General features: G+C 52.5%; 1 protein-coding gene across 1 annotated transcript in view; it reads right to left on the bottom strand.

Annotated features, from left to right (window-relative positions):
* Positions 1–4,465: 4,465 nt before the first annotated feature.
* Positions 4,466–14,676, bottom strand: part of LOC140703702 (maestro heat-like repeat-containing protein family member 2B) — a 30,013-nt gene continuing 19,802 nt past the window's right edge. The window contains exons 23-36 of the mRNA XM_078379096.1: positions 14,364–14,516; positions 13,576–13,730; positions 13,150–13,312; positions 12,745–12,935; positions 12,325–12,462; positions 11,110–11,221; positions 10,624–10,770; positions 9,615–9,788; positions 8,397–8,552; positions 7,097–7,207; positions 6,148–6,250; positions 5,468–5,533; positions 5,048–5,189; positions 4,466–4,499 (exon numbers count right to left, since the gene is read on the bottom strand). Of these exons, the coding sequence (XP_078235222.1) occupies positions 4,466–4,499; positions 5,048–5,189; positions 5,468–5,533; positions 6,148–6,250; positions 7,097–7,207; positions 8,397–8,552; positions 9,615–9,788; positions 10,624–10,770; positions 11,110–11,221; positions 12,325–12,462; positions 12,745–12,935; positions 13,150–13,312; positions 13,576–13,730; positions 14,364–14,516 (1,845 nt within the window). The remainder of the gene's footprint in view (positions 4,500–5,047; positions 5,190–5,467; positions 5,534–6,147; positions 6,251–7,096; positions 7,208–8,396; positions 8,553–9,614; positions 9,789–10,623; positions 10,771–11,109; positions 11,222–12,324; positions 12,463–12,744; positions 12,936–13,149; positions 13,313–13,575; positions 13,731–14,363; positions 14,517–14,676) is intronic.

Here is a 14,676-nt window from a genome sequence, read left to right as displayed (position 1 = left end):
TAGGGATGGGAAAGGAAAGAGGAAGGAAAGGAGATTAGTTAGGGATGGGAAAGGAAAGGGGGAGGAAAGGAGATTAGTTAGGGATGGGAAAGGAAAGAGGAAGGAAAGGAGATTAGTTAGGGATGGGAAAGGAAAGAGGGAGGAAAGGAGATTAGTTAGGGATGGGAAAGGAAAGAGGGAGGAAAGGAGATTAGTTAGGGATGGGAAAGGAAAGGGGGAAGAAAGGAGATTAGTTATGGATGGGAAAGGAAAGAGGGAGGAAAGGAGATTAGTTAGGGATGGGAAAGGAAAGAGGGAGGAAAGGAGATTAGTTAGGGATGGGAAAGGAAAGGGGGAGGAAAGGAGATTAGTTAGGGATGGGAAAGGAAAGGGGAGGAAAGGAGATTAGTTAGGGATGGGAAAGGAAAGAGGAAGGAAAGGAGATTAGTTAGGGATGGGAAAGGAAAGAGGGAGGAAAGGAGATTAGTTAGGGATGGGAAAGGAAAGAGGGAGGAAAGGAGATTAGTTAGGGATGGGAAAGGAAAGGGGGAAGAAAGGAGATTAGTTAGGGATGGGAAAGGAAAGGGGGAGGAAAGGAGATTAGTTAGGGATGGGAAAGGAAAGAGGAAGGAAAGGAGATTAGTTAGGGATGGGAAAGGAAAGAGGGAGGAAAGGAGATTAGTTAGGGATGGGAAAGGAAAGGGGGAGGAAAGGAGATTAGTTAGGGATAGGAAAGGAAAGGGAGAGGAAAGGAGATTAGTTAGGGATGGGAAAGGAAAGGGGGAGGAAAGGAGATTAGTTAGGAATGGGAAAGGAAAGGGGAGGAAAGGAGATTAGTTAGGGATGGGAAAGGAAAGGGGGAGGAAAGGAGATTAGTTAGGGATGGGACAGGAAAGGGGGAGGAAAGCAGATTAGTTAGGGATGGGAAAGGAAAGGGGGAGGAAAGGAGATTAGTTAGGGATGGGAAAGGAAAGGGGGAGGAAAGGAGATTAGATAGGGATGGGAAAGGAAGGGGAGGAAAGGAGATTAGTTAGGGATGGGAAAGGAAAGGGGGAGGAAAGGAAATTAGATAGGGATGGGAAAGGAAAGGGGGAGGAAAGGAGAATAGATAGGGATGGGAAAGGAAAGAGGGAGGAAAGGAGATTAGTTAGGGATGGGAAAGGAAAGGGGGAGGAAAGGAGATTAGATAGGGATGGGAAAGGAAAGAGGAAGGAAAGGGGATTAGATAGGGATGGGAAAGGAAAGGAGGAGGAAAGGAGATTAGATAGGGATGGGAAAGGAAAGAGGGAGGAAAGGAGATTAGTTAGGGATGGGAAAGGAAAGGGGGAGGAAAGGAGATTACATAGGGATGGGAAAGGAAAGAGGAAGGAAAGGGGATTAGATAGGGATGGGAAAGGAAAGGAGGAGGAAAGGAGATTAGATAGGGATGGGAAAGGAAAGAGGAAGGAAAGGAGATTAGTTAGGGATGGGAAAGGAAAGAGGGAGGAAAGGAGATTAGTTAGAGATGGGAAAGGAAAGGGGGAGGAAAGGAGATTAGTTAGGGATGGGAAAGGAAAGGGGGAGGAAAGGAGATTAGATAGGGATGGGAAAGGAAAGGGGGAGGAAAGGAGATTAGATAGGGATGGGAAAGGAAAGAGGAAGGAAAGGAGATTAGTTAGGGATGGGAAAGGAAGGGGAAGGAGATTAGTTAGGGATGGGAAAGGAAAGGGGGAGGAAAGGAGATTAGATAGGGATGGGAAAGGAAAGGGGGAGGAAAGGAGATTAGTTAGGGATGGGAAAGGAAAGAGGGAGGAAAGGAGATTAGTTAGGGATGGGAAAGGAAAGGGGGAGGAAAGGAGATTAGTTAGGGATGGGAAAGGAAAGGGGGAGGAAAGGAGATTAGTTAGGGATGGGAAAGGAAAGGGGGAGGAAAGGAGATTAGTTAGGGATGGGAAAGGAAAGGGGGAGGAAAGGAGATTAGTTAGGGATGGGAAAGGAAAGAGGGAGGAAAGGAGATTAGTTAGGGATCGGAAAGGAAAGGGGGAGGAAAGGAGATTAGATAGGGATGGGAAAGGAAGGGGAAGAAAGGAGATTAGATAGGGATGGGAAAGGAAAGAGGGAGGACAGGAGATTAGTTAGGGATGGGAAAGGAAAGGGGGAGGAAAGGAGATTAGTTAGGGATGGGAAAGGAAAGGGGGAGGAAAGGAGATTAGTTAGGGATGGGAAAGGAAAGTGGGAGGAAAGGAGATTAGATAGGGATGGGAAAGGAAGGGGAAGAAAGGAGATTAGATAGGGATGGGAAAGGAAAGAGGGAGGAAAGGAGATTAGTTAGGGATGGGAAAGGAAAGAGGGAGGAAAGGAGATTAGTTAGGGATGGGAAAGGAAAGGGGGAGGAAAGGAGATTAGTTAGGGATGGGAAAGGAAAGGGGGAGGAAAGGAGATTAGTTAGGGATGGGAAAGGAAAGAGGGAGGAAAGGAGATTAGTTAGGGATGGGAAAGGAAAGGGGGAGGAAAGGAGATTAGTTAGGGATGGGAAAGGAAAGGGGGAGGAAAGGAGATTAGTTAGGGATGGGAAAGGAAAGGGGGAGGAAAGGAGATTAGTTAGGGATGGGAAAGGAAAGGGGGAGGAAAGGAGATTAGATAGGGATGGGAAAGGAAAGGGGGAGGAAAGGAGATTAGTTAGGGATGGGAAAGGAAGGGGAGGAAAGGAGATTAGTTAGGGATCGGAAAGGAAAGGGGGAGGAAAGGAGATTAGTTAGGGATGGGAAAGGAAAGAGGTAGGAAAGGAGATTAGTTAGGGATCGGAAAGGAAAGGGGGAGGAAAGGAGATTAGTTAGGGATCGGAAGGGAAAGGGGGAGGAAAGGAGATTAGTTAGGAATCGGAAAGGAAAGGGGGAGGAAAGGAGATTAGATAGGGATGGGAAAGGAAAGAGGGAGGAAAGGAGATTAGTTAGGGATGGAAAAGGAAAGAGGGAGGAAAGGAGATTAGTTAGGGATGGGAAAGGAAAGGGGGAGGAAAGGAGATTAGTTAGGGATGGGAAAGGAAAGAGGAAGGAAAGGGGATTAGATAGGGATGGGAAAGGAAAGGGGGAGGAAAGGAGATTAGATAGGGATGGGAAAGGAAAGAGGAAGGAAAGGAGATTAGTTAGGGATGGGAAAGGAAGGGGAAGGAGATTAGTTAGGGATGGGAAAGGAAAGGGGGAGGAAAGGAGATTAGTTAGGGATGGGAAAGGAAAGGGGGAGGAAAGGAGATTAGATAGGGATGGGAAAGGAAAGGGGGAGGAAAGGAGATTAGTTAGGGATGGGAAAGGAAAGGGGGAGGAAAGGAGATTAGTTAGGGATGGGAAAGGAAAGGGGGAGGAAAGGAGATTAGATAGGGATGGGAAAGGAAAGAGGGAGGAAAGGAGATTAGTTAGGGATGGAAAAGGAAAGAGGGAGGAAAGGAGATTAGTTAGGGATGGGAAAGGAAAGGGGGAGGAAAGGAGATTAGTTAGGGATGGGAAAGGAAAGAGGGAGGAAAGGAGATTAGTTAGGGATGGGAAAGGAAAGAGGGAGGAAAGGAGATTAGTTAGGGATGGGAAAGGAAAGGGGGAGGAAAGGAGATTAGTTAGGGATGGGAAAGGAAAGGGGGAGGAAAGGAGATTAGTTAGGGATCGGAAAGGAAAGGGGAGGAAAGGAGATTAGTTAGGGATGGGAAAGGAAAGAGGTAGGAAAGGAGATTAGATTAGGGGTGGGAAAGGAACGTGGCAGGAAAGGAGTTTAGATAGGGATGGGAAAGGAAAGGGGGAGGAAAGTTTAGATAGCGATGGGAAAGGAAAGGGGGAGGAAAGGAGTTTAGATAGGGATGGGAAAGGAAAGAGGGAGGAAAGGAGATTAGATTAGGGGTGGGAAAGGAACGTGGCAGGAAAGGAGTTTAGATAGGGATGGGAAAGGAAAGGGGGAGGAAAGGAGTTTAGATAGGGATGGGAAAGGAAAGGGGGAGGAAAGGAATTTAGATAGGGACGGGAAAAACCCACAACAACCATCTCTATATATTTTTTGTACCAAATTGGAAACCTCTGATTTTTGTCTGGGTTTATTAGATCAGTGTGACCAGACTCTATTTGCTTTTAGAAAGTTTCATCCCCCTCCGTTTGTCTTCATCTTATTATTATGTTTTTTTAACCTATGGTTGTGCATCTCCTTTGCTTTGGCGTTTTTTCTTCAATGATCTAAATAATTTTTCAACAAAAGAAGATTCAGGAAGAAGAGCTGTCTTCAATCCCTGACGGATTCCAGTTCCTCAGAGAAGATCAGCGGTGGACCAAACCTGCAGAATTCATTCGTTACCTGGCCTTCTCTAGGCCAGAGGAGGATCTGAGAGATGGCGAGGAGTTGGTACCCTCAAACCTGAGCCTCTCCCTTCTTTTCTCAACATCGAATCCGTTGGCCTGTTCCTCCAGTCCCACGAGTCAGTTCTTGGATCTCGTCCGATGGTTGGCGAATGCCCGGCTGTAGAAGTTCTCTTTCATGGGGTGAAGCCTTTGCTCTCGATGGATGGCCTGGAGGAAGAAAAGAGCAAGAAAGCAATGGAAAGTCTGCGGAGAGGCCCTGGAGGGTCCTACTGATGTTTCCAAGGAACGTTTGAGCTCACTTCCCCCCTTTGTCAATGAAGCACATTAACCCTTCTTTCTCAGGATCTAGCGGTGTGATCACACAAGGAAAAAGGTCTCCATTCAGGCTGCTTGTGGAGTAACCCAGCGCCCTCACTTTCCTGGCTCCAGTCCAACCCCGATGCGTGTCCAAGGTGTGCCTTTCGGGAGGAGCTCAGAGAAAAACGGTTGTAACAAAGGAGAAATTACCTTCTCCTCTTGTGCTCCTGTTGAACCCTCCCCGCCACCTCCACCTCACCTCAAGTTGCTCCTTCCTCCACCGCCACCACCACCGCCGCGGCCAGAGTTGGTTATTCGGCCTTCTCTCCCACAACACCTGGGTGGAGTACTTCAGGAACGCCATGTAAAACCAACCCTGGCTTTTAACACTATAGAAAACCGTTTTAGAACCACATACGTACATTTAGTGCCGGCGAAAACCAAGTAGCCGCCGGTACCACGTGGTTGAATTCTGAGTGGTGCTGCTTCCACGTGTGGCGTCGTCCTGAAGCTCTGCCCTCTTTTGATGGACGTGGTCCTCTAGAGCTTCCGCTGCTGATTGCAGGGTTGTGCTCGCGTCCCCCTGCAATGGTGCGAGTTCTGAAACAAGAGGTGGGCAAAGCATCCACGGATCAGCCCATTAGGTGGCCAAAGCGGGAGCTCAATGCTTGGGCTTCCTCCAGACCCTCCAGAATCCAATGTCTGGTCAATGGAGGGTCAAACCTGTATTTTGTGATGGGGCCTCCTTCTGGAAGCAAAAGGAATCTTCATCTTCCCTCCCTTTCTTCCCCCCAACGACCCACACATTCTTTCAGCAAGGAGAGAGCACTGAGGTGGGCAATGAAGACCCGATGGCGCCCATCGCTCCCGTGCCTTACCGGTCAGAAGAAGCTGCAGCGTTCTTTCTTCTAGCGCTGTGACTGGGGTGCTCTGGAGGAGGGCTCCTAAGGGAAAGCCATGAAGGGAGCAGAGGGTCAGGTGGCCTTTCCCGAGGGGAGGATTTGGACCGAAAGGAAGCGCCCCTCACACTATTCTCCCTTTGCCCACAGAAGCTGCTAGATGGGATTCCTTGGAAGTCGAGAGAGGGCTCGACCCTTCCCGATGGTGGGAATCCGCTTGAGGCTGCTTCCGACACCCTCACTGAGCAGGGGTTGCAGCACGAATTCCATATAAAAAGGAAAACAAAAGTTGGAGAGGGGTTAATGAGGGAGAAGAGGAAGCTGGTAAGACCCGAAGCGTGACAGAATTGACCCCCTGGAGAGCACATGCATTTCTGAGGGAAAACTTCCGTAGAGTTTCCAAAAGAAGTGAAGAGGAGGGAGACTGGGGTAGAGGGTAGCTGGGCGACATTTGAGCCCGGTCGGCACTTCTTGGAGGGTTTGAGACCCTCGTAGGTGTCTCTTCCCTTCCTCCGGCCTCCCTGACTTCTGAGATTTGTGGAAGGGCCCTTCAGATCCTTCAAGAGACCATCTTCTCCCTCAGAACTGCTGCCCAGCCCGGTGGTTCAGACCTCTCTTTGGGATTCCCCGCTGGGCCGCTCAGAGGATTGTCCGGTTACCTGAGATCTCCACAGCTCTCCTCTGGAGCTCTTCCTGCCTGCTCTGGAAGTAGGGCACAAGGTCTCTCTGGAGGCCCATGCTCAGGTGGGGGCCCGCTTTGACCTAAAGATGGATGTAAAAATCACTTCAGTTCGTTGTGCCGCCCAAATCCATGGTCAAAAGAACACCATGATACTCCTGAGGGTGACGGCAAGGATTTTATTCAAGTCTTGGGCCGATACCTCACAATGCTGTGTTGCCTTTTTTGAAAGAGACACTTTTTGGGTGTTTTTTTCCTGATTACTACTGTACATGTCAGTAAAACCGATCCCTCCACTTTCCAGCTTACGAGAACGGCCAGATTCCTTTCAGGGCTTCTGTCCTGTTTGTTCCTCACTTGCCACATCCAATCGACAAGGTCTCCGTCTGCACCTCCGTGGTGGAACCGGAGGCACGACCGGGCGTGTGGGTGCAACGGGCCCTGGCACCTGGTCTCCTCGCCGCAGTGAGGATTGGAAGCCAGGCTTCCGCAGTCCTAGTCCACCGCTCTGTCCACTACATACACCACCCTGGGTTCTCTGTGGCTGACGAGGGAGTGTGTCCTCTCGTCCCTGCGTGGCCCAAGGAGCTGGATTCGGTTCCTGGCAACCTCTCAGAGAAGGCTGTCAAGGGGTAGCCTTGGAACCAGATCAGAACCAGATTTTTTGCTTCATTGGGGAGTTTTAGTAGGTGACTCGTGTCATGCTTTTCAAACACTGCAACCGTTTGTGATTAGATTTCAACTTTGTTTTTTGTTTTTTAAATAATCATAAAAGCCCCCTTGGAACCTTTCGGAAAGATGTGGCCAATACATTAGCTAGCAAAGACAGTCTACTTAGGCTTGGTTAATTCAACTCCCTGTCCCTCCCCCACCTTCTCACTCCCAGTCCAAAAGCCTCTCTTCCCCCCCCACCCTTCTTTCTTGCTCACTAGTTGTTGGCAGAGAGCGTTTATGTTGCCGCTCTTGGTGGTCTGGTGCAGCTGCTGAAGGTGTCTTTTGGTCACAAAGGGCAGACACTGCAAAAAGGCCATTTTGCATGCCTAGAAAAGGAGAGGAAAAGACAGAGAATGGACTTTCAAATTTCGGATGTACGCATCATACGAAGATAAGGCATGCACCATACACACATAAAGCATCCATAATGCCAGCAGGTAGATTTACAAGTTTTCCTCCAAAATCAGGCCAGCTTGAGTGCTGCTCATCTTTATCTAGCCCAAGATCACATCGAGTCCCATTTCAGAAAAGTCTGTTTGAAGCCGTCTTTGTCCAATTTATGTATTTGAAAAGACCTCTTGATACAAAGTGAGTTCTTAAGGAGGAAAGGCCTTTTCAGACCATATCACCTCGGCTGACCCCTGGATGTCTGACCAGGCTGGAGGCAGCCTGACTTCCTGGATGGGCCTGCTGTACTTGAGGTGCTGGTCCGGGAGAAGCCTGGTCTCCCGCACCCACCAGCCCAGCCTTCCAACAAGGTCGGATGTGCAGCAGGGACCCCCCTCGAAGAGAGGGCCTTCCATGTGTCTTGGCCCAAAGTGGCTGAGACTTTTTTGCTGAAACTTAGCCCTCGGATTAGAACAGAAATCTCAGCCATCCGGCTCAGATCTATTTCAGAGTGTGGAAAAGCTTCTTTACGGGAGGAAGAGATGCAACATGAGCCACTGCCCCTCCTTTTTTTTTTTTTTTTTTTGGCATGACAGGTTCCAGACCCCCCTCTCTCCCTTACTCCCCTACAATCCAGTCCGAAACAGCCATGTTTCCATGCTCTGCTCGCTTGGTGCCCCAATTCCCACACTGTGGGTTTCTCTATTTCCCTGAGCTCCATGGGGACATCCCCAGGCGCCATCGTCTCCTGTGCAATGAGCAGAACCAAGCGCCGAAGAAAGGCTGGCTGAACATTCTGCAGTTGAGCAGAGGGCAGGACGGAGGCCCAGCCAAGGGGTCATTGGGTCCCATGGGATCCTGGGACTGTTGCTTAGAGAAAACCCCCAGCATCCTCTTTCGGGGAGGTTGCTGGCACTCGGAAGCTGTCTCCTAACCAGGTCTCTCTGGGCCACGGACGGGACATTCGAAATAGGGTTGGGGGCTTAGATCAGAAGTCATTTTGTCTTAAGAAGAGAAAACACCTTGAACATTCTCAACATCCTATGTAACATCTACTTTAAAAATACATTTTGTAGGAAAACAGAGAACTATACATATGTAACCAATGCCTTAAAGCTCCAGTCCTACCTCTGAGATGTTGGGGTTTGGGTCGCCCTGATAGATGAGCAAGAGTGCCAAGTTCTCTTTCACTAGATTGGCAAAGAAGGTCTTGTACCCCTGCTTGGCCCGGGTGGCCAAGGCACCGAAGAGATGGAACGCTGCAGCACGGATAGCATCGTCCTCCTAAAACCGGGGAAAGACAAGACTTCACCTTCATGGACAGCAAAGCCACTCTTTGGCAAGAGATCAAAAAGGCACCGCAACGTTTTGGCGAAGAGGAGGAAGGCCCCGGAATCTGCCCGGCCTCGTCCGTGTGGCCGACGGGTCAGGGAGGAGCCCTGTCCGGGCCTTGGACAGACCTCCCCTCCTCGGCAGCTCGCTCACTCGCTTGCGGCGCTCAGCAAAGGAGGGCTTGCCTTTTCCTAGTGGAAACCTTGGGCGACCGGCATCCCTGGGAGGGTCCTTAGGAGCAGGTGAAGGTTTCTCCCCTCTTAGTGGAGGCCCTGGCTAAGGGGATGGGCCACCCTGAAGGCTGGGTTCTTCCCTCACGGGGTGGAAGAGAGATTATGAAGTTTCCAAGGGCCTGGGAAGAGGAGGAGGAGGAGGAGGCAGGCTCCCCTGGTGCCATCACAGGGAACCACTCCACCCACGTGGGTCAGTTCAGACTGGCAGCCCTTTTGTCAATGTGGACAGGCAAACCCTCTCCTGAGCAGGGCTTGTAAAGCGGTGGGTATCTGGAGGGGGAAGGCCCTCGTCCGCTGATGGCATGGCTGGCCAGTCTCCAGATTTCTGGCCTAGCCCTCCCTGGAGATCCCTGGGATGGAACTTGGGCTCTGGGTGATGGTCTCTGTCTCCGATAGATACTTCAAGCCCCTAAGAATTCCCTCAGTCATCCTGACACGGGCCCTCGTGGGACCGTAGGATTAGGATCCCTCGATGGCCGAGGAGCAGAGGGAGGAGAGCAGCCGAGTTTGTCGAAGTCTGTTTGAAAATAACAGAAGATCTGACACTCAAGACTGGTTCTCGACCTCTTCTCGGTGGGATCTACCAAGGATCTTGTTTCCCACCCATGACCAGAGAAGCCTCTCTTGTGGTGAGGATCATCAGCTCAGAAACCGTCTCTGGGCGGACAGTGGGCAAAGCTAGAACATCAGCCAAGCCTGGGAAGGGGAGATCTCAGCTCTCCTGAGTCAGGAAGGGAAAGGGGGGTGGGCCCTTGGAGGGGGGAGACGGCCATCCACTTACCTCAGAGAGGTACTTGCTGGCCCTCCAGCAGAGTTCGCGGAAGAGGAAGGCCACTTTCCCCATCCTCAGGCACGGCAGAACGAGCGCCAGTGCCTCCAGAGCTTCGTCAACCACCGCGCTGTCCCGGAGGTGGTTGAAGAGAAGGATGAGAAGGTCCTTCTTCAGTCCTTTCACCTGGAAGGAGGAGACAAGACCAGGACCCTCTCTCAGCCCCTCATCCTTCCCCAGAGCCTGCTGGCCAGAGGAGGTGGTGGGTCGGAGCCCAGGCCTTCTTCCCTAGCGGGCGACCCGCATCTCCCAGGGGCTTCCCTTCCAAAAAAAAGCTCGCTTTCTGCTCTCCCAGAAGGTAGTCCCAAAACGGGTGGGTTGAAAGGACAAGGAAGGCGATGAGGAATCCAGGCGAGGAAGATCATCCTGATCAGAAGAGGTGTCTGAGGAAAGGGCTGGCTGCCTTGTCTGCTTTGGGGATTGGCACCGTGTCGCTGAAGACGGGCGTGGGCGCCGCGCAGAACCCAGTGAGTGGACTGGGCGAGTTCTAAGGGAGCGAGGGACCCTCGGTGGCACCTCTGGGGTCGCGCTTCGTCCTCGTCTCCCCGGGAATAGGACTACGAAGGGCCCGTCTCTCTACTCGGCAGGAATGGAGAGACGGACAGGCTTCAGCTTTTTAGTAAACAGAGGATGGGGGGGAAGAGGTCATGGTTGACCTGACTTGGTGCCAGAGGTTCCCACGACCACCATCCCTTGGAAGGCTGGACCACCACTGGGTCCACCTGAGATTGGCCTTTGGCCCTCCGTGGATCCACCGAGGTGGACTGGAATCCAGGAAAGGGCACCAAACCCCCTTCTTCTCCAAAGTGCCCTGAATGTGGATTTTCTACCGTTTCTGTCATCTCTGGATTGGTCCCTGCTTTTATTCCCAGCGAGGAGGGAATGGGGAGGGTGTGTCTTGAACCCATTACCAGCCCACGCCTTTTGAAACAAGGGCCGCTCCAGGGGGGGAAGGGCTGACCTGGTCCGGTGCCACCAGGAAAAGGCGACCAAGGCTGCGCAGGGCCATGCGGCGGATCCCAGCGTGCTGGTCTTCCACGTTCCGGATCAGGGTCGGAACGAAGGCCCTGAGTGCGGCCCATCGGGTAAAGCTGGGCTCCTGAATCACCTGCAAGAGTTCGAGACGTTCGTTACACCCTGTGTCCCTGGACCCTTCGGCCTCCAGAGCTCAGCCTTCTGACCCTCCCAGAATCAAGGGACTCGGAGTTTCAAAGAGGGACGTAAATCTGGCCTCATTTGTGTGTGCAAGAAAGGACAGTTTCTTCTTCCTCATTCCATGCGGTGGCCATATATTTCTTGCCCGTTTCATCTAGGGCAAGTCCAATGTTCTCAGCTGGGGGAGGAGACCTCTGCCTTCCACAAGGATCTGCTTAGCTCCGTGGGCAAGTACAGAACCAGAAAACAGCCCCAGATCCCCCCCCCCAGTGCCCCAACCCCTAGCTCTCACCTCTGTGAAGAGAGCGGTTCCTGCGAGCCGCAGCTTTTCTGAGCTGGCATCCATCCAGGGGAGGACATCCTGGATGACCTGGTCTTTCAGCAAGCCGTTCTCCAGCAACCACCTGGGAGAGAGGATGAACAAGGGAACCGTCAAGGAGAAGACTAGCTTCCACAACTGCTGCCCAGGGAAGGAGCCGTGCCAATTGGACTTGAGGCAGGGAGAGGTTGCCCTCCGTGGGAGGAGTTGTGGGTGCAGGTCGCCCTGGAATGCAGGAAGGGTGGCCGGATGCGTGCATGAAAAGCGCCCCACAAGTGCGAGAATGGGAGGGAGAAAACAGATTTTGGCAGACATAGAGGCAGGGAGACCGGTAGAGCTGAACAGCAGGAGATGAAGAACTGTAACCCTCCATATTTATGAGCCAGAGCGTGAGCAGACCTGGAGAACCCAAAGGAACACAAAATCTATTGACTTCAATTAAACTCGTTCTTCCTCCTCGCTACACCTCTCACCTGAGCACAAGTACCAACAGAATGAAAAAGAGGAGTAGAAGCTGAAAGCCAATGAACAAAGAACTAGCTTGCTTGCTTGCTTGCTTGCTTCCCTTCATTTCCTTCCCTTTCCGTCTTCCTTCCTTCCTTCCTTCCTTCCTTCCTTCCTTCCTTCCTTCCTTCCTTCCTTCCTTCCTTCCTTCCTTCCTTCCTTCCTTCCTTCCTTCCTTCCTTCCTTCCTTCCTTCCTTCCTCCCTCCCTCCCTCCCTCCCTCCCTCCCTCCCTTCTTTCCTTCCTTCCCTTTCCTTTCCTTCGCTTCCCTTCCCTTTCCTTCTCCCACCCTCCCTCCCTTCCTCCAGGTTTCGATTTCCCAACAGAGGGAGAAGGAGGGGAGGTGGGGAGCACCTTGGATGGGATGAGCTTCTGGGGGTACCACCACCACTGCCTTTCTTTCATCAGGGGAACAGGAGGGGAAATGGCAGGACTCCATTTCCCACAGGGGACTAGGGATGCTTCTTGGGAAGCCCGTACGCCAGACGTGGGGCAACCCCACTCTCCCTCCTTTGCTTCTCATGATCCAGTGTGGCCGATGATCCAGGCTGGAGGCCATTCTACAGCCACCTGGATGACCAGCCATCGCAGGGATAGAAAACCTGTGTCTCCTGGGCTCCACCTCCCAGAATCTCGCCAGCCCCAGAGCCCTTTCCTCTCCTTCAGCTATTCATAAGTCACTTACTTGGTCAACTGGCAAAGGCCCTCAGGGTGGGTCCGAGGATCCCCGAGTAAGCCCCAGAAGTCTGCCGTCTTGATCTCCTCCTGGGATGCAATTGGTGTCCCCTTCACGATCAGAGCCTTCAGGGTGTCCACAGAGAGGCTGCAGAAGGAAAGGACCCAGAGAGGGCCTCAGAATCGCCCCCTCCGAAGAAGAAGAAGCAGTGGGGAAATTCCAGGAGCAGGGCTGGCAAAGACCTCCACGCGGCCGGGAGAGGATGCCGCCTTCTGCCCAGAAGGGGACCCGGGCAGAGGTTCGTGGGATGGGGCCATTCCTTGCTGCACGTAAGACGTGGGCACGCTTCCCCCATGCAGAAAGACTCCCAAAAAACCCACCTCTCAGGCTTGCAGGTTTCCCAAGCCTGCCCAAGGGAGGGGACGTTACCTGCAAGGGTTCCCTGGCGTCAGGTGCTGTTCCCTCAGGAACAGCCTGCGGCGACCCTCACACGGGGGGATCTTCTGCCCCAGGGTTTGGCTGACCTGCCACAGGAGGGTGAACAGGAGCTCCGGGAACAACTTCTGGAGATCCACCTCAGAGGGCACTCCTGAGAGGACCTCATAGATCGCACAGGTGGCCTGAAGAGGGGAGGAAGAGGAAGGGAACGGGGGGTGGGGGGGAGAAGAGAGACCATGTGTTACTGGGGGTCTCAGATCCTCCCCTCCTCCCCAAGGCAAGGGTTCTGGCCTCCTTGGAGCCACCCATTTCAGTGGCTCTCAGAGCAGAACAGCCAAGACGGTTTTCCCAACGTGGTCTAAAAGGATGGGCCATCCCGTGTCCCTTGGAGCGTACTTTGAGCGGTTCTTCCTCCGCATAGTCCCCGCTTTCATCAATGCTAGAGCTGGTTGTTGATCCGAGGATGGAGGGCTGGTTCACACACGACATCAGCTTGGCCAGGACTCGCACAGCCAGGGATGGGTCTCGATCGAAAGACCTCCACAGCTTGCCAGTCTCGCTATAAGGAGAGAAGGTGGGAGTTGCAGAGATGGCCTGAGCCTGGACTTGGCCTTCAGAAGAAGCCCCTGGTGGGTCTGCACCGCCCGGCAGTGAGAAACCAATTTCTCACAGGGCAAGGAGAAACCTTGTGTGGGGTCTCCCACCAGGACTGCATCCGTCCTTTCGATCTAAGCGCCCCAGTTAAGGGACCGGGGCCTGACCGAGAAGAAAGAAGCCTCTTCCTCCAAGGACGGAAAGCCCTCTTTTCCCTCCAGCACCCACCTGTCCAAGGGGAGGCTTCGGCGGAGGAGGTGGCCCAAGACTGTGTCCAGGTGGGAGCGGGCCATGATGCAGACCGCCTCCAGCAGGACCTCCTCCATGCCTCCCTGAGTGATGATCGGCAGGCGGCTGCAGAAAGTATCGAGGAGCTCAGGCACCTGAAAGGAGCAAGACGGGGATCGCTGGCTCAGATTTGCTCTAGTAAAGCTAATCCTCTGGATTATTTCATCATAAAAGCAATGTTTCAGTGAAGAATGGTTTTATTTCTTTATTATTCTATTTTGCAATCAGAAGGACAAGATTACTCCTCCCTCCCTGAAAGGACACCGTTCTCATTTGAGCAAGTCTTAGCTTGGCTGAAGTGACTTGGAACGGAAGCCCATCTATTGGGGCCTCCAGTGAGCTCACGACCACAGCAGCGCCCCCTTGCCGCTGCCCCCCCGGGTTGAGGTGACAGCCCACGTGGCTTATAGAGCTGGGCCCACGTCTGGACGTGGCCAGAAAGGTCGTCTCAAGACCCCTTTGTCCAGATGAAGGCCCAACATAGAGAAAACAACGGGGATGAATAGGAGACGAAAAGGGCCTTTTTTGGACTACAGCACCCAGAATCCCCCACCCGAGGTGGCCATGGCTCTGCTGGCTGAGAAATTCTGGATTCTGCAGAATGTCAGAAGTTTACAAAAAGAACTTCAGCATCCTTTGGGCAAAGCTGAAAAGATGCAGGTGGACATCTCTTTCTGAATTCTGCATCTCCTGCCTAGAGAAAAGGAGGGTTTCTGGCAAATGGCTACCTTGCTCTTCATGGCCTCCCCGTGGTTTTGGAGGTTGGCGAGCAACCAGTAACCAGCAGCCCTGGCATAGCTGGGGATCCCTGACATGAGGTCTTCCAGGATGGCTTCGGTGAAGTCCAACAGCTGATCCTTCGCGAGATGGATGCTGACCACCTGCCAAAAAAAGAAAGGATCAGCTTTTTCTATAGCTCAGACCTTCTCCTTCACCAGTGAGATTTCCTGCCAGACCAAGGATGAGCAGCTCTATGCTTTTCCAAAGAGTCCTGCCCAAGGATTTTGCCCAGGGATTGCAGGAATTCTCTGCATCTTGGTC

Source organism: Pogona vitticeps, chromosome 7, assembly GCF_051106095.1.
Source record: "Pogona vitticeps strain Pit_001003342236 chromosome 7, PviZW2.1, whole genome shotgun sequence".
In the NCBI taxonomy this organism is placed as follows: Eukaryota; Metazoa; Chordata; class Lepidosauria; order Squamata; family Agamidae; genus Pogona; species Pogona vitticeps.
The sequence above is the reverse complement of the archived record's forward strand: the minus strand, read 5'-3'. Positions and strand labels throughout refer to the sequence as shown.